The sequence below is a fragment of the Daktulosphaira vitifoliae genome, unplaced genomic scaffold, assembly GCF_025091365.1.
Source record: "Daktulosphaira vitifoliae isolate Bord-2020 unplaced genomic scaffold, ASM2509136v1 Scaffold_5, whole genome shotgun sequence".
In the NCBI taxonomy this organism is placed as follows: domain Eukaryota; kingdom Metazoa; phylum Arthropoda; class Insecta; order Hemiptera; family Phylloxeridae; genus Daktulosphaira; species Daktulosphaira vitifoliae.
In genome coordinates this window covers 28,572,284-28,600,196 of record NW_026099576.1, presented here as the reverse complement: position 1 = coordinate 28,600,196, position 27,913 = coordinate 28,572,284, and the positions used below count along the sequence as shown (strand labels likewise).

The following is a 27,913-nucleotide window of genomic DNA, read 5'->3' as shown; positions in this document are numbered from 1 at the left end:
AATCTAAAATTAGTGTTGAAATCAGTCACTAGAGTTCTAAAACTTCTTGGAGGTGGGTAGTAAAACTTTATCCAGTTGAATCTCAAAATTGTTTTACTTATTGACAATATGTCATGTAAAACAACCCGTAATTATCAAAATCCATTGTCGATCAGTCGCTAAATTCAAATTTTTGTTCACAAATTTTGTCTTTACTCACATTTGTAATCCCTCAACTTAAACTTATTTTGTCTTCTCAGAAACTATCTAGTTTCTCTAATTAAACCATCACACTAAAACTCACAAAATTAAATATTTGTAATTGATCTCATTTTGGTACCTTATATGACATAGTTTATAGATAAATTGCTCCTATTAGTTTTTATTTTCTTTTGTACATGTAGTTTAGAATTAGCTTATACCTTAAAATCAAATGAGTATTAATTCTTTGAGCTGACAATTCATTAATTTTGAAACATTATAATAAAAAATTTAGTTGTAATGCACACTTTTAAACACGTTATGTATATTTAATATATTGTCACATATATTTACACATGTTGCTTGAGAACTCAATATCAGATTGTAATTTGTTACTAGTTTATAAGTCTATTATCTACTTGATTTTTGATTGTATGATTGGGTTGAAACAATAGTTTAGTAATCATTTTGTAAATGCATGTTGTTTCTAGTGTACATGTCAACTATTTCACTTGTAATCATAAAGTAACCTTGTTGTCATAAATGTAGTTATTTACCTAGTTGTTGTCAACAAGAAAATTATTTACTTGTAAGAATAGAATTAAAAATCATATCTTTAGTTAACTTATTTCTAGCTGTTGTCATTTAAATTTACCCTCTATACAGTCCACTAAGAAAATACAAAATAAATTTGGTAATTGCATCAGTACCATATATTGGTTCTACTATTACAAATTATACAACTGTTCACTCAGTGTTGATTTAGCTCAAACAGTTAAACTGAAATGTTCAAGTAGTCTGTCGGTTAATGTAGTGCGCTTACAGTGTCATTTATACTTAAATTCCATTATTATCTGGTAAGATATAACTGTGGGTAGTAGTGAATCCAACTTTGTTGGACTTATGTGTGTTTGTCGGGTAAGGTCGAATGGCAGGAAGTCGATGAACGTCACAACTTCAATGGGCTACACATGCTATGCGAAGCCAGAACCACCTTATAAGGATGATCATGGACGAGAACCCAGTTGATAAGAGACCATTGAGAAAATCACGATTGAGTTGGGAAAATGTGATAAGTAATGACGTGGAAACACTGAACCGAGGATAGGATTGAAAAACAAGAGCGGTGGATAGGGAAGGCTGTAGGATTAGACAGTCTTGATGGACGGAATACCCAAGAAGAGGAAAAATTAACGGAATAAATGAATGATGTCACAGTCAAGCTGACAAGCAAGGTTAAAAAAAAGTTATAATTAAAATTTGACCTTTTTTATTATAAGCTTTCGAAAAAATTAATTTAAAAGAACCAAAAAAATAGATTGAAAATGACATTTTACACAAAGTTTTTAACATATTGAAAATTCAATATTTCTTTAAGAGCACAATTAGATCATCATATAATAAAGAAGAAACCTTATTAAGTCTGATGCTTAGGTTGGATGCTTAGTAGGTAAAAGGGACAAATATAAAATTACTTCATAGGTTAATACGTAACTAAAAGAAGAAATATTATTTTTTACTTTATTTATATTCCATATTTATTTTATTTTTCGATTACATAAGTTTTACATGATGATAGAATCATGAGTAAGAATCATTTAAAATCTCTTTATAATCTTTTGACAAAAATGAACTGTATTCTGTGGTAATTAATCTAACAATTGTCTTCAATTTTTTCTTTATGACAAATAATTCTGTTGTAAAATCGTATGAGATGTCGTTGTTTTCTGGAGGTTTGAGAAAATCATGATATGCTTTTGTAAATAAATCTTGTGGTAATAGGACTGTATTTTCTAAACTTATTTTGAATAATATTAAGTATTTATCCATCAAGCATTCGATAATTTTCTGACATAATTGTGGTTCATTAGGTTTTAATACATCAAAATCAACACGTAGGTCAAAAAGTATGTTATTGATGTATTTCGATTTAATTTGTGCATTTCTCAATTGTGTACAAACATTTTTAAATGATACCCAATTTATTGCTTCATCATTATCAAGTTTTAGTGTCATATAGGTATATACGACTAGTAAACACGCATACTTAAAAGTTCGATCATCCATAATTTTTTCTGCTTCATCGATAGTAGATGCAACATTTTTTTTATACATAGTTGAGTTATTGATGAAATCTTCAAGTGTTATATTAGATAGAGTAAAAGTAGAAGAACAAGTAATGAGAACTTTCTCCTCTTTGACATATTTCCATGAAGACAAATTTTTTATCATATCTAGTTTTATTTTTAAATGATTATCATAAACCCTAGAATGAGCTAAAGCTCTATTACTAGAAAGATTACTCTCCTGCAAAAATCAAATTTATAATTTATATCAAATTAAAGTTTAAATATTTTAACTCATTAAAAATCTATTCTATGGGTCCACGTATTTCATCAAAATATTTAACGGTAGAAATGTTTACATTAGGTAAAATATTAAAATTATTTTATTTTACGAGTTTTTTTGTAATGAGAATATCATCTCTTAACAGAGTTAATTACTCTGTAAGTCGCCTACTTAAATCTAGACTAAAGATATTTCAGTGCAGATTATAGAAACTAGTATGGTTGTATTAGTATCAATGTAGTAATAAAATTATCTATTCAAGAGAGCCGAGATCCCTTACAGTGAACTAGAATATAAAATTAAATCAAATAATGTTTCAATGCGATTGTGAATAAAGAACTTAAAAGAAAATAAAAACAATTTAACGAAATTTTCGCAAATTTTGGCTTAGAGCTACCTATTACTTAATGAAGATAAGACGTCGGGATACTTTTCTTTGTTTTTATCTTAAAAATTGCTTAATTAGATTTTCAAAAAAGTTTAGTTGTTAATAACTAAATAATCAAAACATATCGTAATTCAAAAAAATCACCAAATTACGAATGATTCGTTTAGTTTACAAGAAGTTAGTTTAATATAAAGTGAAAGCTAAAAATAACAATACTAAAATCTGTTTTAAAACAATAATAATTTTTCAGATCATTTCCTTTTCTTTCTAAATTTCATTTTAATCGAACTAATTTTCGCAATGCTATTTCAATATAAAGTGGAAAATATAAATATTAAAATGTATTTTGTACTAAAATATTTATAAGTGTTTAGGTTGTAATGTAACTGTATTGCAATATTATTATTTAAAAAAGTAAAAGTTGTTTTGATTTTAATATTTTCAACCACTTTATTTAAATCTCAAAAGGACAATCTTGCAACAAATTTTAATGAACACCCATATGAATTAGATAAAGGTTTAAAGAATAATATTTTTATAAACACACAAATTAATAACCAAATGATAAATGAATTATACTTTGATATAAACTAAAAAATATTTTTCATTTGTGCAGCATTCTTCATGGGATATTTACCGATTTCTGTATTTATAAACTTAAATTTTTTTTAATTTTATAAAAAACAAACCCAGCACAGGGGGGTCGCGGCACAGTGGTGTCGTGGTATAGTTGGATCAAGTATAATTATATCTGACAGTGATTAAAATCACTATCAAAAAAAACGCTTCGATGCAAATCTTTAGATAGTGTTTAATTTTAAAAAAATTGGTGTTTTATTCCAAAAGCTACATGATCTGCTGGTTCCTTATTAATATCTCGATTAAGATAAAGTATGTCGAACGAAAAAGGGTTTATTAAAAAAAATTATTTCTTAGAAAAAAATTGTGTGGATCCATACACTTTTCAATAAGTTATAGCATTATAAAGTTAAAAATGTAAAAAATAAAATCGAGAATTTTCACACAAAAATAGCATTCGGTAACCATTTTCACCATGAAGACAAGTCCAGGGGTCAAATTTTTTTTTTTAAATTAAAGTATATTACATTAGCATTAATTTAAGATATATATAAAAGTGTCAGACCTTCCGGAACACTTTCAAAAGTTAAGTTGAAAAAGTTCTACTTTCTATATGCATTTTTTATATTTGAAGCCCCCCCATATATAGGGAAATAGTCTGATTTAAAAAAAAAGTATATCCAATGAAAGATGTATATAAATACTACTTCTCATGAAAAAATTGTATTGATCCATACATTTTTTAAAAAGTTATAGCACTTTAAAGTAAAAAATGTAAATTATAAAATCGAGAATTTTCCTACAAAAATAGCATTGGATAGCCATTTTCACCATAAAGACAAGTTCAGCGGTCAAATTTTTTTTTCATAAAAAAGAACATTACATTAGCTTTAATTTAAGATAAATAGTTGTCAGATCTTTCGGAACATTTTCAAAAGTTAAATTGAAAAAGTTCTCATTTTAAATCCCCCCTTGTGGGCAGTTTAAGTGTCAGATTTACAAAAAAAACTATACCAAATGATAAGTAAAGACATCAAGCATCTATATAAAAACAAATTATATTGATATTTTCATTTTTGAAAAAGTTACGGCAGTTTTTAGTAAAAAAATTGAAAAAACTTCGAAAATTAGCGATTTTTAAATTTGTAATTCTTTTGGAGGTTTCTCTCATTTACGAGGAACGAGGGAAATTTTTTCAATTTTTGAGGATAATTTCTTCGACAAGATACGATTTATGATCTTTGACGTATCGTTGAAAGAAATCCGTTCGGTGAATGCTAAGAAAAAGTGGTAACAGACACAAAAAAAAAACACATCATAGTAAAACCAATACCTTCTCTGCTTTGCATCGAAGCTAAAAAACCCTTAAATATTTATGAGGTATAATTTTATATTGTTTAAGTTAAGTTATTTTAAGTTTAATATTCACAAGAGTTTTATTGAAAAAAAAAACTTTTAATGTCCATTTACTTTTTAACTTTATCTACATTTGTAAGTACTACATGAGTAGTGCTGCAATTACTTTAAATAAAATTTATTTTCAAAAGATTTAAGTTCAAAATCATGTACAGGAAAATATTTTATACTTAATGGCAGACTCACAAAGATTTTAATAACTTTGAATTGAATTTTATTGTTTAAAATTTGAATAGATTCCTGCAATTGTTGAATTCCAACTTCTATAAATAAAATGATTTCATAATTTGATATTTTTTCAGAAATATTACAATGAATTTCTATATTGTCATGATGATGATGTATTTCAACAAGTAACATTAAACATGATCTATACTTACCGTCGTATGAAAAATTTTTAGAAGTTATTTTGGGACTTAAAGTAATGTATTTTTCTGTGAAAGTCTTCAAAATACAAATAGCAATAGTTAAAATATATATATATATATATTACCTTTAATACTAAAGAGCACAATTGAAACTTTTTTTTTTTTTGAAAGTACTTCAATAATTTGAAAGAAATTATAGGAAAATAAAATAAACGGTTATAAATTTCAAATATTTGTTGTAATGAATAACTACAGTAAAAATGTATAACATTATTATTATTGAGGTTCTATTTAATCCTTCTTTTTAATTAAAAATTTAAATAATCACGAATATTTAATAAAGATTAAAAAATTATGAAATGCCATATCAAGTAATTTAATCGGATTATCACATAATTAGAGTCGATGTCTCAAATTATTGTAAAACTGTTTTTTTATTGCTGCTAATACATTTCTTTATACAATTATAATTTTTCACAAATTTATGTCCCTGCTATACTATACTCTTTGTATCACTACATGACTATAAGACACATAATGTCAGTAAGAGATCCAACTCACAATATAATATTCATCTTTGGTGTGGTGTTTAAATTCACTAACGAATATCTTTATAATTACCATTTGAACTATGTATTTACGTATGAATCACAAAGATATAACAAATACAATAACTCTTGATTCAGCAATCATTTTTATGTAATTTTTATTTAACAATTTTAGAATTTTTGGTCTACGTTACATTTTTATTTATATTCCTTTAATAAGAAAAAAATTTAAACACTAATTTTTTTTTAATTTTTCCGAATTTCAAAATAGCAAATTTTTAACCTTTTTTTTTGAAAAATAAATTTGATTGATCGACAAAAACTTTAGGACAAATACTTATTGAGTTTCAAGCATTACTATACATTAAGTAGGTATGTGCACGGACTCTGCAAATGTGGGTAATCTCCGAAATGGATTGTTCTAATTGCATTATTGGAAATATATATATAAATTATGCTTTTACGTAGTCTAAAAATACAACAGTTAAAAAAATATTAGTAATAATCATTTTTGGAAAAAAAACTATGATCTTTATGATTCATACTGTACAAATTTCTATAAAAAATTCTTTTAGTCGCGTAAAAGATAAAATTTTAAACTTTATCATGATCTTTAAAAAATATAATGAAGTATAAATGTACAATGTATATATTATACATTATATGACAGCAATAACAAATTACATTGGAAAAAAAATACAAAGAATACCGTCTATGAATTTTAGAACCAAGTCAGTGATATATTATAAAAATATGTATAGTATAAAATTGTTTTTTATAGTGATTCTTTTATCATTGACCATTTAATTAATCAAAAAATAATTTCAATATTGTGCTTTTGGTTTTTTTAATTTAATATTTTTCACAATTCATTAACGCATCAAGTTGTGGGGATAAATTTAATTTTTCATAAAATTCAAATTATATTATTGTAAGATATATTTATTATTATTTTATGTGTTTAGTAGTATATATATATATTAAAATATTTGTGTATATGTGTGATCTATATGTTTGTATCTCTGAAACTAATTGGGAATCAATAATACTTTTTAAATATTTTGATACATATTTAATTAGTGAATAAAATAGAAAATAATCTAATTTAAGAAATGGTTCATCGACAACAACATTTGATTTAGTATTTCAGAAGCTATTAACAATTTAATGTATGGACTAGAAGTGAGACGAGAGTATTGTTATTTTTATCATTAGATAATTTTAGGGCTCACTCCTCCATCTTAAAATTAAAAATTAATTAATAACTTTGAATAACTTATTTAATAACAATTTAAGAACTTTTGGTTCAAATTTTATTATCGACAATTAATTTTTTATATATAGATAATTCTCTATTATTTAAGCTAATTAAATATATATGTTTCCATTAAAAATAATTAAAATACACTATTATAAAATATTATGAAAGAACCTAAAAATTATATCATAACAGATAAATATATATATGTACACGTAATTAGCAAAAGCCAAAAAAAAAGTTCTCAGAATAATCATCATTATAAAAGAACTTGATTGGCTAATTTTAAGAAAGTAATCCTATATTGACTTTATCCGTTATTAAATAAAATGTATTTTTAATGGAACAATAATGAACATTAATAATACAAATAAATAGTAAAGAAATATTCTTAAAGTTTCAATATGTGTAAATGTTACTTCAAAACTATTGACTTAATATAACAACATGTTATCGATGGTTTTAAATAATGTGTATACACATTATGTATATTGATTGATACACAATCAAATTCATGAAAAATATTTCACGATTGATAAATTAACTAAAGCACAAAACTAAAAGAAACCAAAAAAATATTGTTAATTTTATACTTATTTTTTAATAATTAAGTGGTCGACAGTAAAATAATAACCATGTATGAATATTTTAGCTACAAAATTATTTATATGTAAACAAATTACATGCGTCAACGTTTTAACATTTATAATAATAGTTGCTTACGATTTTAAGATTTATCATGATTTTTGGATTTTCAACAACTTGTTCTTTCTAAAAAAAAAAAACAATAATAATAATAATAGCAGTACTCTATTAATTCTTTACTAAAATTAAATACAAAATATATTTTTAGTATATAATTTATAATTCGTATTATTATTATTCTAGATATCTACAAGCTCAAGATATTTTCTTATAGAAAAACTATAAATAAGAAAAATTAGTACCAACCTCTTCTGACAAAATAAAAATCTACTTACTAAAAGTAAATTTTTCATTTTTTTTTTAGAGGAGGATTATTCTATACTCTTTTGCTGAGCACATTTTTGATTAAATACTTACATAATTCAAAAAAATTTCTGCAAAAACTTTTTTCTTATTTACAAAATCCTGAAATATAATTATAATGTAATTATTCTGTTTGGTTACTATTAAAAATTTTATCCTGTAGATTTCAAACTTAAAATAAACACACTATTATGTGCAAAATCATTTTACTTGTTTTGAAACACTTAATTTATCGAAAAATAATATTAATATTTTATTTATTTGCTTCTTTTAGTTTGAAATTTACATTGAAATATTTATATCTAAATGAGAGGAAGAGTAAGGACGGAATATATTTAGTTACAAATATAACAGCACCCACTCTTCACCTCCAGTTAATAAATTAAATTATTAATAACTTATAAAATACTGATTCTAAAGTAATTATCGATAAGTCATCTTCTTCGTTAGATAATTATCTATAAAATAATTAGCTAATTATGAGTATTATCATTTGAGAAATTTTTGTATACCAGCAGGTTCTGAGCCCCTACCAGTATCGCCATCACCTCTGCTTGGAATATAATAACTATAAAGTTATCAAATTGTGTACACATGAATAGGGTGAGATGAACATTTTTGTTATTTACTCCCTAGTCTTTTATTAATTAAACCGATTATAAAACTACTTAATATAACTCCTTACGATCGCTACAGGTCCACACTGCAAAACCTAAAATACAAAAAAATTGTATTTATTAATCAATGCAAAATTATATCACAACATAAGTAGTAAAAATTTAAAAACAATACATACTGTTGAAGATTTGAAACAACCAGGCATAGTAATCATTTTAGCATCATGATCCTAAAATAAAACCAATGAATGTTAACAAAACAGATTTTATATTCAAAAGAGTGTAATTCATAAGGTATAATAAATAAATCTAAAATTAAATATAATTAGCCCACATGTGATCAATTCTCATTATATTATAGTTCTATAATAGTAATAGTGATTAACTCTTACAATATTCGATTTATTTGTCAAATTTATAATATCCATCACACCTACCTATATAAAAAAAGCATATTTGAAAATTTGCAATACACATTTTGCATTATTATTTACAAAAAGCATAAAAAAATATTTAATATATTTTAAAATAAGTTCATGATTAATATGATAATATTCTTAGTTCTAAAAAAGTATTAGGTATGATATTTTACACAAAAAAATCCACATGGAAATTAAATAAAAAGCATCTTAACTATATTATTAAATTTAATTTGACTTAATAAACTTTTCAAATTACTTCACCAATTAAAACAATGCTTCCGAAAACATCACCAAAAAAAAATTCAATCACAAGAATTAAAACAAAATAATAATTTTTAAAAAACATTTCCCAAGAATATTAAGATTTAAAATATATAAATAATATTATAATATAACTGACCAACTAATATAATTAAATATATTATATATGTTATATTATATATAATATAATATATGAATTTTTATACGTATTTAAGTAAATAACATATTAAAAATAAGCAAAAATTATTTTAAACTGTATTATATCAACATATTTTTCATATTATCGATGACAAAAAAATATAATTTATGCAGTTATTATATATAATGTATAAAAATAATTGTTTTTGATATTTGCATATAAATGTATAAAATTATTCTATTATTATTTAATTTTTGACGTTGTTAGGTACAACTAAATAAAATCAAGATTCTTTGACTTATTGCTCATTAAAATCGCTTTAATGAGATCTGAGAATATTCATTGACAGACATAAAAAACCAGCACAGTGGGGTAGCGGCATAGTGGAGACGTTGCATAGTTGGGTCCAGTATAGATTTAATCTGACAGTGACCAAAATCACCATCATAAGAACCGCTTCGATGCAAATTTGTAGATAGTGTTTAATTCTAAGAAATTGGTGGATAATTACAAAAGCAACATCAACTTCTATTTCCTTAATTATATTTAGATTAGTAAATCTTTTACTTATATATTATATAAATTTTATAATTAATTGTTTTCAAATTACTATTGATTTTTAATATGTGAAAAGTAATAATTTTTAGCCTACTTTTTTGTCCTTTAAAGTGAAAGTTTATAATTAAAAAAATAAAATGAATTTATTACCATAACTTTTAGCTCAATTTGCAAGTTTGAAATTGACATCATAAAATAGAAAAAATGGTATTGTTAAGATTAATATACAACCAGGAAATTTTATAATTACTATTTACAGTAAATTATTTATTTCATCCATTGTTAAATTCAGGTGAAACTATAAATCATTTTTTTTTTTTTGATTTATGATTTATATAGCAACATTTGGAATGTTATACTAATAGTAGTACACACAAATATAGAAAAAGAATAATAAATTTCAAAGTAAAATTATACAATTTCAAATCTAATTCGACAATATACTTTTAAAATATTAGAAATGAATGATTTAAATTGTTTGTATGGATAAATCTAGTTAAGCAACTTGTTATTTGATGAAGGGATTTTTTTCTCTATTTTTGAGGGTAATATCTTCAACTAAATACGAATTGTAATCATTTTACGTATCGTTGAAAAAAGTAAGTTAAGTAAGGGTTGGAAAAATAAATCGCAGCCACAAAAAAATATCACATAGTAAAATAATATTTTCATGAATAAGAAATTTATTCTCATAATTTATTCTCATAAAAAGCAAGTGATTTGAACATTTTTTTCTAACTCAAAAAAAATGCAAAATATTAATTGACACAGGTGGATGCGAACCTCGTACCTGTATCGTGAATGACACAAGTGTTCCCGATTAGGCAACTGTTCATCGTTTCCGTTACATGATAAAATTTAAGCTAACTCAAATTCAAAAATTACTCTTACGACTTTAAAAAAGCAAAAATATTAAAATAAGTGTACTTTCTTATGTCTTATGAACTTTATTTTATGTAAAAAAAATTATATAATATTCATGAAAATCAGTACATTGCCTTTATAAGATATTTTAAAATAAAATAAAATACAAAACTCAGGATTTTAACACAAAAATAGCATATTAAATTAATTTAAGGTATGTATAAAAGTGTTAGTATTTCCGGAACACTTTCAAAATTAACTTAAAAATTTTAATTTTTTTGTGAAAAACTGGTCAGTTTTAATCCCCACTGTGGACAGGTCAAGGGTCAAATTTATAAAAAATATATATCAAATGATAAGTAAAGACATTGTGCATATATATAAAAAACAATATATTGATATAATCATTACTGAAAAAGTTATGGCAGTTTTAAGTAAAAAAATTTCGAAAATTTCGAAAATTTGCCATTTTTAAATTTGTGATTTTTTTGGAGATTTCCCCTTTTAATGGGAACGAGGGAAAATTTTTCAATTTTTAAGGGTAATGTCTTCAACTAGATACGATTTGTTATCTTTTGACGTATTGTTAAAGGAAATCGGTTCATTGAGAGCTGAGAATAAGTGGCAATAGACATAAAAAAAAAAAACATCATGGTAAAATTAATACCTTCTCAGCTTCGCATTGAAGCTAAAAACTAATAAAACCACAAAAACAATACCTTCTCAATTTGGCATTGAACCTAAAATTTCTAATACTTCTCTTTGTAAATGTTTTTTTTTCATAAATTCCAAATAGATAGTAATTAATTTCATGTAATTAGTTAAAAATTTAATAGGGAAATTTGTAATATTTATACCACTATTATTATTTTTTTTAATAAATCTTTAATATGTTTTGAATTACATATTATGCCTAATCAATAAAATTTTTTGAGAGAATTAAATGAGACGGGTATTCTTAATATAATTTCTTTATGACAATTTTAACACAAAATGATACTTATTAGTAAAAACATTTATTTTAAATATACTACACAATTTATTTAAAAATATATTGTTTTTCAGTTTATAATATTTGGTTACGCACATTTTTAAATACACTCTTTGCAGTAAATTTTGACTTGCTAAAAATTACATGAATAATTGTAATACAAACTCCAAGATCATTCTTATGATTTTTAGACTATACCCTCTTACTAAACAAAACCATTTTCATCTATTAAAACCAGTTTTTTAGATATTTTCAAAATATATATAATCTGAGTCACTGTACTCAAGATTCTTTCTTTCTAGGATTAAGTTGTTGAAAAGGGAAAATTACCCATATTAGTTTTTAAACTCTTCGTAATTCATACATATTTTTAAATTTATAATAATAATTAGTGGTTCTATAATTGTTTAATTTAAAGTAATGACTTTTGTCTTTTGGTATTCTAGGTTACGCTGCCCGAATTTCTTGTGCTACTTTTCTACATGAAAACTATTTTTTCAGTTTCTCTCATTTATCACTGTAATCTACATTCTACAGGGAAAATGGGAAAATCCTTTAAAATTCTTCATATAATATTTAATTAATATCTTGAAATAAATCATATCAAACAAGTTGTTAAATTAACAAATAAACACACCATGTTAAAATCAATTCCATTTTAGTTTCGCATTGAAACTATTATTTGTTAGTACTGCAAAATTTTATAATTTCCTAGACCACACTTTTTATTAGTAGGAATTTTATAGCAGCACTTTGTCGTAACACATAATGAAAAAGTAGACGGTGTAGATTAGTGTGAACGAAGATGATGTTGAGAAGTTGCCTGGGTATTCACGTACCCGATTACACGTGCAGTAGTTATCGCGCTCAGCTAACACTCTGAAATAGCTGTGGGTGCCGAAAGGTCGTTGTTATAGGTAGGAAATAAGGGTAACACCTAGGTTTGAGGTGCAGACGAAGCTCAAGACACAAATACTTCGAGTATAGGAAAGGATAAAGAAGAGGGGTAGTCGAGTACGAAGTGCAAGACACAAGGACTATGAAATATCGAGAACGAGAGAAAGTAGGTAAAAAGGGCAAAAACAAAGACTTGACTTTATGCAGTAAGCCGGACAACGACAGCCGAATACTGAGACTGATGAATGACACAAAGCACTTGAATCGACTAACCACGATGGCCAGGTCCTGTGGGTTTAAATAGTAATGTAGACGATAGTTAATTTGGCAATAAATATTAATCTTCAATTCATCATTCCTTAAAAGCAAATACGCTGTCTATGCTTTATTATAATACATGTCTACAATAATGGTAACGTGACTCTATAAAAACTTAAATTATTAACATAAAATATTTAAATTTATCACTCGTAAACAAAATTTCCACATACTTTTTTTTTGGCAAATAGTGTATTTTAATTGATTCAAGCCACTTAAAATTTTTTTTTTTATATTTGCTCGTTCAATTTTGTAACATTATTTGATAGTTAGTAAGCATAGGTGTAGAATAGTTCTCTTTACTTGGGAGGAAGCTAAATTTAATTTTTCTTCCCCCAAAAATAATATTACATCACACTATATATAAACCTTTTTAGGTTTAAAAATCACTAATTTTTTCAATTTTTACAATTTTTTTTACTTAAAAGTGCCATAACTTTTTAAAAAAGACTAAATTTTTTTATATAGATGCATGATATCATTACCTTTCATTTGGTGTATTTTTTGTTTATATCTGACCCTTTACCTGCCCACAGGAGAGGATTTAAAATGACAACTTATTCACAAAAAATTAATTTTTTCAACTTGACTTTTGAAAATGTTCCGGAAAGTCTGACAATTTTATATATAACTTAAATTAAAGATAATGTAATATACTTTATAATAAATAAATAAAATTTGACCTCTGGACTTTTCTTCATGGTGAAAACGGCTACCGAATGCTATTTTTGTGTGAAATTTCTCGATTTTATATTTTACATTTTTTACTTTAAAAGGCTATAACTTTTTAAAAAATGNCTCGATTTTATAATTTACATTTTTTACTTTAAAAGGCTATAACTTTTTAAAAAATGTATGGATCAATACAATTTTTTCATGAGAAGTAGTATTTATATACATCTTTCATTCGTGTTAATTAAGTACTGTTAATACAAAATAGAACAAATTTATAAAAGCTTATAGAAAATAATAATTTTAAACAAATAAATAACTGGGGTCAATTTTAGCTTCGATGCGAAGCTAAGAAGGTATTAATTTTACTATGATGTGTTTCTTTTTTTTTTGTATCTGTTACCACTTTTTCTCAGCTCTCACTAAACCGATTTCTTTCAATGATACGTCAAAAGATCACAAATCGTATTTAGTCACAGACTTTACCCTCAAAAATTGAAAAAATTTCCCTCGTTCTCCGTAAATGGGGGAAACCTCCAAAATTACAAATTTAAAAATCGCCAATTTTTCATTTTTTTTTACTTAAAACTGCCATACATTTTTCAAAAATGAACAAATCAATATAATTTTTTTTTTATAGATGCTTGATGTCTTTACCTACCATTTGGTATTTTTTTTTGTAAATTTGACTTTTTTTCTGCCCACAGAGGGGGATTTANTATCATTTGGTATATTTTTTTTGTAAATCTGACACTTAACCTGCCCACAGGGGGGGATTTAAAATGACAACTTTTTCACAAAAAATTTACTTTTTCAACATAACTTTTGAAAATGTTCCGGAAGGTCTGACACTTTTATATATATCTTAAATTAAAGCTAATGTAATATACTTTATTATGAAAAAAAAAATTTCGGACCTTATTTTGTCTTCAGGGTGAAAATGGATACCAAATGCTATTTTTGTGTGAAAATTATCAATTTTGTATTTTACATTTTTAACTTTATAATGCTATAATTTATTTAAAATTGTATGGATCAATACAATTTTTTTATGAGAAATAATATTTATATCCCTTTTTCATGCGACATACTTTATCTTAATATGAATATAAATAAAGAAATAGCAGATCATGTAGCTTTTGGAATAATCCACCAATTTTTTTAAAATTAAACACTATCTAAAGATTTGCATCGAAGCGTTTTTTTTTAATAGCGATTTTAATCACTGTCAGATATCATTATACTTGATCCAACTATGCCACTTCACCACTGTACCGCGACCCCACTGAGCTGGGGTTTTTTTTTTTTTGTTATCATTGTCTCAAAGAGATATTATTCAAATTGAGATTTCTAAATTTAACTACTGACTGATATGTTTTCAGATAGTGTCAACTTTATTTTTTCAATAAAAATATACATTACTAATTAGATTTTTTATTTTAATGAAACATAAATAATAAATAGCTGGTCAATAACGACTTTTAGACAAGTAGTTCGAAAATTATAAGCAATTTGATATAACAGCTGTAGATAAGTAGGGATGCTACTATTTTTATCATTACACATTTCTCGTGGATATTTTTATTTCTGCCCAGGCATACCACTGTTTTTCCAAAACACTTCCAAAAGTTGTTAACGATCAGTCATTTTCTTAAGTAAATCATTATTCAATAAAAAATATACCATATTATGTCTGTCGCTATTTAAATTATTTAAATTAAAACCTTTATAAAGAATAAGAGACAAGTATTAAACTTAAACATACTTCATTGTTAATATGTAACAAATGAAAACAAATTATTTATTATTTTATTTTTCGATTAAATAGTTTATTTTTCATAATGTTATCATAAAAATAAAATAACCTTTTAATTTATCAAAATAGCCGAATAAGAATCTTATCATATCAAAGAAATAATTTCTTAAATGTTTAAGATTTTCAATTAATTTTTTTATGGTAAAACTGTAAAAATTATCATTATTAGGCAAGTTATTATAAGAACTTTTTTTTAACAATATATATTTGTATTTATTAAAAAAATTAATTTCACAATTTTTATTAGAAGAATTTATTATGAGAATTAATTATGAAAAAATATCCACAATACACACACTAAACAACTATCAAAGGCTTAAATTACTTCATATCTAAATAATTATTATTTCATTTATAGAAAATTGGTGTTATGAACAATCGATTAAGCGTATAATTGATTAATAAAAGTTACTAGTTTATAATAATAATAGTTAGAAACTCTCTTTCATAAGAAAGAGATTTTATTTTTATTTTTTGGGGTGAATTTAATAAAAAAATATACATTGAAAAATAGTCAAAAATATAATTACTCCTCATGCATAATTTAAGGTCATCCAGTACGTTGGTTTTTTTTTAAGATATATCTTATATCAAAAACGTTTTGGTATTCTGTGGTTATTAACCTAAAAATTATCTCAAATTTTTGCATTATATCGTATAAATTTTTTGGTATAGTCTCAAAATTATATGAAATAACGTCGTTTTCGTGAGGTCTGGGAAATCCCTGAAATACTTTATTTAATACATTTTGTGGAAAATTTTTTGTCAATTCTAATTTACTTATTTCTTCGGTCGTTAAGAATAATTTTGAATATTTCATTATGAACTCTTTGATTTTATCGTTTCTTTGACTTGATTCAATATTTTCTTGTAATATCAGAAAGGCAGTACGTAAGTCATAACGTATTCCTTTAGAAATTTTCGGATAAATTTGTGCTTCACTCAATATTTCAGAAACTTTTATAATTGATTCCCATTTTATTGCTTTCTCAAGATCATTTTTTAGTGTCACATAGACATATACGACTAGTAAAAACGAATATTTAAAAGTTCGATCATTTATGATTCTTAGTGCTTCCTCAAGAGTAGATACAACATTTTTTTTATATTTTATTGAATTATTGATGAAATCTTCAAGTGTTATATTGTGTTGAGTAGAAATATCCACGTTAACAATCTCCTCTTTGACATATTGCCATAAAGACATTTTTTCTAACAATTCTAGTTGTTTTTTTACATGATTGTCCATATAAACCGTAGAATGAGCTAAAGTTTTATTACTCGTAAGATTACTCTCCTGCAAAAATTATAATAATAATTTATATCTAACTGAAGTTTAAATATCTTCCTTCTTTAAAAACCTATTCTATGCATTGACATATTATCATAAAATATTTAACGGTAGAAAACGTTTAGATTAGGTAAAAAATTTAAATCATTTGATTTTATGTGTTATTTTAAAGGATGATTTTTTTTATCATAACTCACTATTTCAGAATAATTATTATTAAACATTTTATTTTTTGGTGACCTTTAATTACATTTTATTCGTGAACTATTATCTATATAGTACTTTTTAAGTTCATCTCTTAGGTCTTATAAGGGTGTCAACTTAGTTTTTTTTCGAATAGGAACACATATTTTTAATTTAATAAAGTTATTAAGTATTTAATTTAATAGTAAAGAGAATTTGGGAACAAATGCATTTTACCACCCCATCGAGTTTTTTCAAAATTTTTTTTTTAAAACGTGTGTTTTTCAATGCTTTTTCAAAAGTTTATGAAAAAATTGTCGAAAAAAATTGGTTCAAAAGTTATAGCTTTTTAAATTTAAAACGCATCAAAAACTAAAAATAGCTCAAAAATTGTATTTTTTTGTTAATTTTTGGGATTTTTCTCATGATAATATTGTGAAACTATAATGACGTAACCCTTACATAATATCCTCATTCTAAGAATCCTAAAACGAAAGCTAACTTTAAAAATAAGGATTTTCCAAAATTTTTTTTTTTTTAATTACGCAATACGAAATAAAAATGGATTTTTCATAAAATTTTATATAAGTGATTAGGTAATAACAAGAAACTCAATTAATTCAAGTTGAACAAAAAAAAAAAAGACCACGATGTGGTGTTTTACTTAGAATTGTTAATTCAATAAAATAAAAGTTTTTACAGTATATTATGTATACCAATCAACACTTGTTGAAAACAAAACAAAAATTCTATTACATTAGATATTGAAATGGTATTCATCTTGATACCATTTAAAATAATTGCACCTTTGTGGGTTCGTGCGCGGTTTTGCACAGCAGTAATACGGTCTGTCCTTATTACTTCCTGAACTAGTAATGCATAATGATGCTTGTGTATGACAATTACAGTTGTGATAATCCTCAGCCATGTATTTAAAGTATCGACAACGCGTTGGATCTGTATAATTTTTACGACACACGACAAATTGCGTATTACTTGATTCTAAATAACTATTAGGTTTATCCCGAATATTTACATTTAAACCACAATGACATTTGTACAAATTTCCATCATAGATCCATCGGTTCATAGTGAGAAAAAATAACTTAAATAGAAAAATAATTAAGCTGTTTGAAATTAAAACAGTGTATCATTTGATCTTTATGATCTTTGTTACCAACTGTCAAATATAAAAATGCATTATCATAATTTAAAAAATGCAAAAAATTTTATAAATAGTTAGAATTGAAACTAATACTGTATGTATAAAATGTATCAGCAATACCATTTCAGCAACAGTTTGAATTGCGCGGCGCGACGTAAATTTTTTTATTTAAATACCTACACACATATAAATATTTTTTTTAGTATAATTAAATAAATAAAATTCGATTACTACATCATCGAGAATACTTTTTCTAATGAATTAATGCAAAAAAAAAAACAAAAAGAACAGCAGTATATATAAACAAAATTTGTCAATGATGGTTGAAAACTTTTAAAGCTCATAACTTTTAAACTGGACTTCGCTGACAAAAAATTTTTATATATTCTTAGTCAGTATAAAAAACTAAATCAATTAAAAAAAAAATTTTTTTAAAAACTTGATGGGATGGTAAAATGCATTTAAGCCGGATTTCAATTTTTATTATAATTTTATTCGTTTATTAGATATAAAAATTTAAAGATTCAAATGTTTGAGTTTATATACATGTATAATACACGAGGGATTACAAATACAGGTAGCTAATTGGTTTTTTTATGACATTGCTGTCACAGTAACGGATTGTTTGTTATCAATTATGGCCATCAATACTTCCTGTATGACCAATTGATGTATATATAATTTCACAATTATGTGCCTCTCTACTATTGATTATAAATGCTGCGTATCTGCGAATATCGACATTAAAAAAAAAACTAATTAGCAATTGTAATCCTTCGTGATTATACATGTATATTAACTCAAATTTTTAAATTTCATGTCTAATAAACGAATAAAATTATAATAAAAATTAATATGCCATTTACAATTAAATTAAGAACTCAAATATCTTATTAAATTCAAAATATGTGTTCCTATTTAAAAAAACAAAGTTGACACTTTTACAAGTTATAAGGTATGAACATAACAAGTATTATATAGTTTGTCATTCAAGAATAATTTGTAACTAAAGATTCCAAAAAAAAAAAAAAAAATGTTTTAATTATTTTTTTCTTTAAGTAATTGAGTGTGTTATGATAAAAAAATCATTCTGTATAAGGAAAATGTCATCGGTTCTATTCGTCCCTTATTCCTTCTACTATTACCTCGGTCAAAGAAACTTTAGTGATGAGTAGAGAAACTAGTATATGGTCTAGGAATAACGAATAATCTCTTTGTAGTAGTAAAAATATTATAAAGTAAAATATAAATTTCAATAAATTGTAATATTTTTCTATTATTACTTTGATTGCACTCTTATATTAAATGTAAAAATTTAGTACAGCGGAACCCTACATAAAGAACTTTAATATAGAATTAAATTTTATGTTAATATTTAAGTAAAATTAAAACTATATTAAAAATATTATTAATTTAAAAAACTAAAAAATATTAAAAATATTAAACTCAATATTAATATTTAATCGAATTGATAGTGAATATCATAAAAAAACACATCAATGCAATTGTGTATAAAGAACTTATGCGCATAGTAAACTGGGACTCAGCACCGTATATTTTGTAATACACTCTCTTTCAACAGCCGCCTTATTACATTGCGAGCCCGACCTGATTAGAGTTCTCTCGCTATCTAACATGGTGCAAAGTCTTGTTACTGGACCACGTTCGACTTCCGAGCGCCTGCGGTGAACGCTCTCTCCGGTTTAACACGTCCTACATGCCTTTACGCGTTCCTATATACTGTCTTTGACCACACTCTTCTCTAAAATTAACTTGTTTTATTACTCTTAACATAAATTAATACAAAAATTAATAATCAAATGATAATTGAATTATAAATAAACTAAAAAATATTTGTCATTCGTTCAAGACTCTTCATGGGTTACTTACCGATTCTGTATTTGTGAGTTTAAATATTTTATACTAAACAAAAAAAATTATTAAACATTCATGAGATATAATTTTATAATGATTAAATTAAGTTATTTTAAGTGATAATATTTACAAAAATTTTATTGAAAAAAATAACTATGTATATCGAAACGTATCTACATTCGTATACAGGGTGTTCAGTAAGTCAGGAAACGGGTTTCTATTGTTCTCATTGTTTGTAACAATGAGAACAATAGATACCCGTTTCCTGACTTACTGAACACCCTGTATATTTCGTGATTAGTCCTGCATTTATTTATTTTAAAATTAATTTTATTCGCAATATATTAAAATTTAAAATCTAATGTACACAAATATTTTAGTCATATTTATAAACTCACATAAATTTTAATAACTTGGAATTGAATATTTCTGTCTATTCTTAGAATGTATACCATCAAATTATTAATACCGGTACCTGTAAATAAAATGATTTCATAATAATTAGATAATTTTTTCTAAGATTGAAGATTAAAATGAATGATACAGTCATGTGTTTCAAAAGATGAGTAAAATAGGTTATATTCAACATGATCTATACTTACTGTCGTATGCATAGTATTTTTGTTTTTTTTTTGTGATTTAAAATAATGTTTTGTTCTCCAAACGTCTACAAAATACAAATAGCAGTGATTAAAAAATAATATTTTATATTATCTGAAAAGATCGAAAGCATTATTGAATCATTGAATTAAAATTACTTCAATAATTCGAAAAAAAATTTTAGGAAACAAAATAAACTGTTCTAAATTTCAAATATTTGTTCTGTTTTGATTTTCTATAAGTTTTAATGAAAAATCACCGTAGTCTTATAAAAAATTTTATTTAGAAAAATTGTAATATTTTAGATGATTTCATTTGTACAAAAAAATATTAAATTCCTTATCAAGTAATTTAATTGAATCATTACAATTATTTATTTTCATTTATCTGCATTCACGTTATACTTGACCATTTTAACACTACATGACTGAACGATACATCATGTCTGACACGGTAAATATTTCTATTCCCAATCTAATATTCATCTTTGGTGTGGTGTATGAATTCACTTACGGATATCGATATTTTTGAAGGAAAAATAACTGGGAAGAAACCAAGAGGACGCCCGAGGAAACAATATTTTGAAAAAATCCCGAAACTCATCAACTATACTTCCTTTGTTTTACTGAAAAATTTGAAGTTAAACAGAGGGGATTGTTTTCAACGATAAGACAGTGTCTTTAATAGATAATGACGAACTTAACAAATGAATTATTATCGATTATCAGAGGCATGTAGTTTTCACGATATATATTAAAATTAGTATCCACGGCAAGGATATATGTATGAACGCATCATCCACTGGTACTTAGCGGGTTCGTTGTTTTATTTTGACTTAAGTCAGGCTATGTCGAGTAAAAGGAATAAGATGAGTGGATTGTATGATGAATGGAGAATACATTTTCAAATGATATAACAATTAAATGTATTATACATGAATTATAAAAGCTTATAAACACCTATGTGGATAGGGAGACACTTAATACTAATGGGACAATTATGCCAATGTAAACAAATAATAAATTATAAATGTGAGCAAGTCTAAAAAAGATGAACAAGCATTATACTTATAGGTTAATTGAAATGGCTGACGATAATGTTGTATATTGAAAGGATCAATGAAGTCAAATGTAAGTAGATGACCAACGTGTATAATATTATGTAAATGGTACTGTGATATATCTCAAAAACCATTAAGACCCAACGGCAATATACTGAGCGACAATCGCAAAGGTGGTATTTTATTTTTTACAACAAAACGAAAAAAAAAACTACTGACTCACAAGCGCCATAGAGCTTATAGATAAAATGCGCCAAGATGGCGAAGACACGCAGACATAGAGAGAAGTCCGAAACAACTCGATGTAGCATAACGATAGTATTGATAATCATAACACAATATCACGACAGCACATCCGACTAATTTGTATCCAACAAAATACATGCAGATATTTGCACAATTATGTATGCGAATTGCAGAGGTACTGTACAATGAATGCAACGAATCATAAGGACGATTTTCAATCATATAACTAAGGTATAACGAGCACCATAGAACTATATGGCAATAAGTTACTAATGTTATTGAATTAAACTTAAATCAAATAAAAACATACATGTCCTAGTGTTCTATGAAGTGATTTATTATCATTCACCACTTAATTTTTAAAAAAAGACCTTATAAGGAACTGACATTAATTTTTCAAATAGTATCATACATATTTAATTAGCTTATAAAATAAAAATGTAATATAAAATATTCTAGAAACTCGTTCTCTTATGTATTGAACACTCAAAATATGACCCAAAATATCTCAAAATAATCATTATTAAAAGAGAATTTCATTGGCTAATATTAAAACAATAATTCTGTATTATCTTTAACCGGTATTAAAATAAATATATGTTTTATAGAACATTGATAAGCATTAAAAATACAGTAAAATAGTAAACAAATATTCTTAAAACACTATTCTATTTAAATAATACTTTAAAACTATCGATAACACAATCATTATTTATATTGATTGATACTTAATCAAAGTTAGCACCCTTTATGTTTTAGGAAATAAACATAAAAAATACTCAATGATTGATAAATTGACTAAAAAAAACCAACCCACCCCAGTGGGTTCAAGTTATAGTTGGAACAAATATAGATAATATCAATCAGTTATTAAAATAATTATCATAAAAAGCAATTCAAAGTAAATATGTATATAGTGATTAATTTTAAAAAGAAATTGTATTCCACAAGCAACATCAACTTCACTTCATTTACTTAATTATATCCTCATTACTATTTTTATTACATTTTTTTTTTACTATTTTTCTATTTACATATTAACAGATCAGTATTGTAATTTTTACGGAGAAACTATAAAAAACTATAATGAAGTTGCATATTTTGTTTAATATAGATTTATCAAAAAGAAAAAAATGGAAAGAAAAGAAAGTCAAATTTATTTTTTTGATTATTCTGACCTTCTTTAGTTAATATTTTTGTTAAATATGAAATTAAAATTATAGTTTATCATAAGCCATTGGAAAATAGAACATATTTTTATAATATTTATATTTAGGATAAATTTATTTTTAACTTTAATAAGTAACACAAGCTTTAATTTAACATATGTAGAAAGAATCCAGTACTTCTGAGACAGTTTCAAAAATCAACATAAGAAGTTAAATTTTAGCGCAAATATTGTTATTTTGAATTCCCCTATGTGAGTAAGTTAAGGGTCAGATTTTAAAAAAAATTATATGAAATAAAAGGGAAAACCTAAATTTTTAATAAAAATATAATTTGTTATGAGTCATCTATTTTTAAAAGAGCTATAAAATTTTATGTAAAAAAAGTTTTAAGGAAGTGTAAAATTTTACAGATTTTAAAAATTGTAATTTTTGGGGGGTTTTTCATCATTTACTGTTAATGATGAAAATTTTTTCAACTTTTTGAAGTAATGTCTTCAATAAGATAAGATTCGTGGTATTTTTACATCTCGTTGAGTGAAATTAATACAATAAGAGATGAAAAATAGCAGTGACACAAAAAAAAAATTACATCAGTAAAATGTATATCTTTTCAACCTCTCATCGAAGCAAAAACATTATTAATATTATACTTAGTTTGAATAATTAAGTGGTCAACAATAAAAAAATAACCATGTATATATATTTTTGTGATTACATGATTTATAAATGTAAACAAATTGTATGCTTCATTTTTTTAACATTTCTAATAAAAATTGCTCACGATTATAAGATTTATTTTTATTTTTGGACTTTCAACAACTCGTTCATTCTAAAAAAATAAGCAAATATCGGTACTTTATTCATTTATTACTAGAAATAAATATAATAAATTTTATATTTGGGATATTTGTGAACTTGAAATATTTTCTTTAAAAAAGATTAAAAATACGAAAAATTATTAGCAACCTCTCCCAACAAGATAAAAATCTATTTATGCGAATTAAATTTTTTAATATTTTTGGGGAGAATATTGATTTATATTCTTTCGGACTAAGCACATGTTTGATTAAATACTTACATAATTCAAAAAAAATTCTGCAAAAATTTTTTTCTCATTTACAAAATCCTGAAATAAAATACAAAATATAATTATTACACAATTATTTTGTTTGGTAATAACTATAAATTTTATTCCGGTAATGTTCAATTGGAAATTCAAAATAAGCATTAATATGTACAGGTTATAACAAAAGCTCATAAGTCACAAAAATTGGTATTTAAAATTAAAAAGCGATTATAAAAAAGGTTGATTTCTGTCGTTATTTAATAATTAAAGAAGAGGAAGGATTGTTTTTTGTACTACAAAAATTTTCATTGGCAAAAAACTCCAATAAAATTATATATCTGTTTTTTCTCTCCTGAGAAATTGCTAAGACATTACGGTTTATAATTTGGAAATAGCCTAATATTATTACATATTAATAATGATTGAACATCTCTATCTCAAAGATATTATCGCCGTTAATAGAATCTCTTTAAATAGCACTTGCTTGACAAAAAAACAACTTTACGTAGTTTAGAAACATTCGGTATTATATCAATATTACTTTTATGAAATATTATATATTTCACAAACAACAAAAGACAATAAGAGGAGTAACAGAAGGTTTTCGGGTAAGAATAGGAGTGCATCAATGTTCTGCTTTAAGCCATTACTTATTTTCTATAGTGATGGATGAAATTACTAAAGAAATACAAGGAGAGGGGCCGTGGAGCATATTGTTTTCTGATGATATAGTGTTAATAGGAGAAAATAGGGAAGAAATTAATGAAAGGCTAGAGGTATGGAGATCAGCCCTTGAAGACAAGGGTTTAAAAATAAGTAGAAGTAAGACGGAGCATATAGAGTACGAGTTTGACAAATGAAAACACGAGGTAAGTGAAATGAGGAGATTAGTGACAATAGACGTGGACGTGATTGGAGAGGTGGAAGGTTTTAAGTATTTAGGGTCAGTTATGCGAGTGGCGGCGGGCATCCTGTCGTCACTGCCACCCGCCGACCTACTCGCCGCGGAACGGGCCACCGGACATGAGCTCCGCTGTAGCGCAAGCCTGTCCTCGAACCCGAGGACAGGCTTGCGCTACAGCGGACCACCATGTTCCGGTGGCAGTCTCGCCTCTCGGAGGAGACTTCGAGAGGCGAGTGGACCAGGTCCCTCATTGGACCCGACCGCCTGGAGAGGTGGGTGGACCAGACACACTGTGAGATGTCTTATCGCCTCACGCAAGTGATGTCCGGCCACGGCTGCTTCAACGAATACCTCCACGGTATTTGGAGGGCAGCCGCGCCAACGTGCGACCATTGCCGGGATCGCCCGGGAGAGGCAGACAACGCTCTGCACACCCTCTTCCGGTGTGAGGTTATAGAAATGAATATTGAAGAAAGAAAAAGTAGAGTAAGACCAAAAAAGATATGGATGGATGCTATTGAATACAATCGTGTCAAGTGGAATTTTAGGATAAGGGTGGCCGACCCCAAGTAATTGGGATTAAAGCGAGGAAAAAGAAGAAGAAAAGACAATATTATTGACGCTCATATACTAACAATAATACCTTTATAAAATTATAAAAGGCCTAAAATGTGAAACCCTATGTAAGCCAGACGATGATTATGCACATCTATGAAAGGATACTTAAAAAATGCACCAAGAACATCCTATCTAATTATTCCAATCTAAAGTACATGTCATTAAAAGCAATAACAGGCCCTTGAACTACACTGCCCCGATAGAATCTCGAAAAGCATTCACCACATTGTTTAATACCACATATAATTTTCATTACACTTTTACTCTTAATTATTTAAGTTACGATTAAGCTTATTGTAAATTATGATATTCCTCGCCTTAATCTCAACTACTTGGGGTCGGCCACCCTTATCCTAAACTTCTACGTGACGAGATCTCCCACATCCTCTACGCTCATATCGTATTCAATAACATCCACCTCTCCATCTCTTTTTTGGTCTTCCTCAATCTATTCTTCCTTCAACATTCATTTCTATAACTGTTCTTACGGCTTCCTATTCTTCTGTTCTCAATTGTTTCAGAAATACACTGATCCTATTTAGAAATGCTTGACTAACACTTCGGAATGGCTGTAGGTGTCAAAAAGAGAATAATAATTGTTATAGGAGAATAAGTCCAACACTTAGATATGAAGCGCAGACAAAGTGCAAGGCACTAGTTCATCGATGAGTGGACGGGTTATACGAATTGCAAGTTACAAGTACTCTAAAATTTTGAGAACAAAAGTTGGTAGGTGAAAAGGAAAAACAAAGACATGACTTTATAGAGTATGCCGGACAACCGAGTATTGAAATTGATANCTTATCCTAAACTTCTACGTGACGAGATCTCCCACATCCTCTACGCTCATATCGTATTCAATAACATCCACCTCTCCATCTCTTTTTTGGTCTTCCTCAATCTATTCTTCCTTCAACATTCATTTCTATAACTGTTCTTACGGCTTCCTATTCTTCTGTTCTCAATTGTTTCAGAAATACACTGATTCTATTTAGAAATGCTTGACTAACACTTCGAAATGGCTGTTGGTGTCAAAAAGAGAATAATAATTGTTATAGGAGAATAAGTCCAACACTTAGATATGAAGCGCAGACAAAGTGCAAGGCACTAGTTCATCGATGAGTGGACGGGTTATACGAATTGCAAGTTACAAGTACTCTAAAATTTTGAGGACAAAAGTTGGTAGGTGAAAAGGAAAAACAAAGACATGACTTTATAGAGTATGCCGGACAACCGAGTATTGAAATTGATGAATGAATTGATATAATCAATTGTAATTTTTGCATAAAATAAATTCTTACGATCGCTAAAGGTCCACACTGTAGAACCTAAAATACAAAAAAAATTTATAACATAATGTTTATATTAAACATTGCAAAATGATATCACAACACAAGTAGTAACAATTTAAAAAAATAACATACTGTTGAAGATTTTAAACAACCAGACTTAGTAATCATTTTAGCGTCATAATTCTGTAATATAACCAATAAATGTTATTAGTACTAATTTTAATTTCAAAAGTTTAATTCATAAATTTTAATAAATAAATCTATTAATGCTTGATACTTACAAAAATCGTTTTCTCTTTCATATTTATAATATGTATGGCAGGTTCCTATACAAAAAAAATTAGATTTAATAATTTACACTACAAATTTGGCATTGTTAATTATAATAAACATAAAAAATTATTTATTTCAAAAATAATAATTTAATGTACTTATGAAGAAGAAAATTATTTGATGATTTTCTTAGTTCTAAGAAAGTGTTAGGTAGAGATTTTACACTAACAAATGTCACATGGACATTAAATAATAAGTATCTTAACTATACAGTTAAATTAATTATCACTTAATAAACTTTTCAAATTACTTGGCCAATTAAAATTGTGTTTCCAAAGACATCACCAAAATAAAAATTAATTACAAGAATTAAAACAAGAGAATATATTTTGTAAATCATATCTTAAGAAAAGTAATATTCAAACTGTATAATGATCAACTTATATCATAAAACTATTGTGTTAATTTTTCACTAAATTTTTCCATTTTTATACGTATAAAAGTAAATAAATATCAAAAATA

At 25.8% G+C, this 27,913-nt stretch overlaps 1 protein-coding gene across 2 annotated transcripts; it reads right to left on the bottom strand.

Moving 5' to 3' along the window:
* Window positions 1-1,717: 1,717 nt before the first annotated feature.
* Window positions 1,718-27,846, bottom strand: LOC126908700 (uncharacterized). Of its 2 annotated transcripts, none has more exons than XM_050691005.1 (9): window positions 27,702-27,846; window positions 27,400-27,444; window positions 27,251-27,301; window positions 27,128-27,154; window positions 8,149-8,196; window positions 7,810-7,857; window positions 5,293-5,356; window positions 5,099-5,175; window positions 1,718-2,487 (listed from the first exon to the last, which is right to left on the bottom strand). In XM_050691005.1, the coding sequence occupies exons 1-9, from the start codon at window positions 27,789-27,791 to the stop codon at window positions 1,762-1,764; spliced, it is 1,176 nt and encodes a 391-aa protein (XP_050546962.1). In that variant the 5' UTR covers window positions 27,792-27,846; the 3' UTR covers window positions 1,718-1,761. The 2 variants fall into 2 exon arrangements, with proteins under 2 accessions (XP_050546962.1, XP_050546963.1); XM_050691006.1 differs by lacking the exons at window positions 27,128-27,154; window positions 27,251-27,301; window positions 27,400-27,444; window positions 27,702-27,846 and adding exons at window positions 8,780-8,806; window positions 8,891-8,941; window positions 9,104-9,148; window positions 9,390-9,525.
* Window positions 27,847-27,913: the final 67 nt, after the last annotated feature.

What these genes read in the sequence shown, in the direction of transcription:
- LOC126908700 (XM_050691005.1), bottom strand. Translation starts at nt 27,791, where the DNA reads ATGATTTACAAAATATATTCTCTTGTTTTAATTCTTGTAATTAATTTT. An exon ending in TAAAAATTTTTCATACGACG is followed by an intron (nt 5,176 to 5,292) that starts GTAAGTATAGAT and finishes TTTTATTTATAG; the next exon opens with AAGTTGGAATTCAACAATTG. An exon ending in TCAAAGTTATTAAAATCTTT is followed by an intron (nt 2,488 to 5,098) that starts GTGAGTCTGCCA and finishes TGATTTTTGCAG; the next exon opens with GAGAGTAATCTTTCTAGTAA.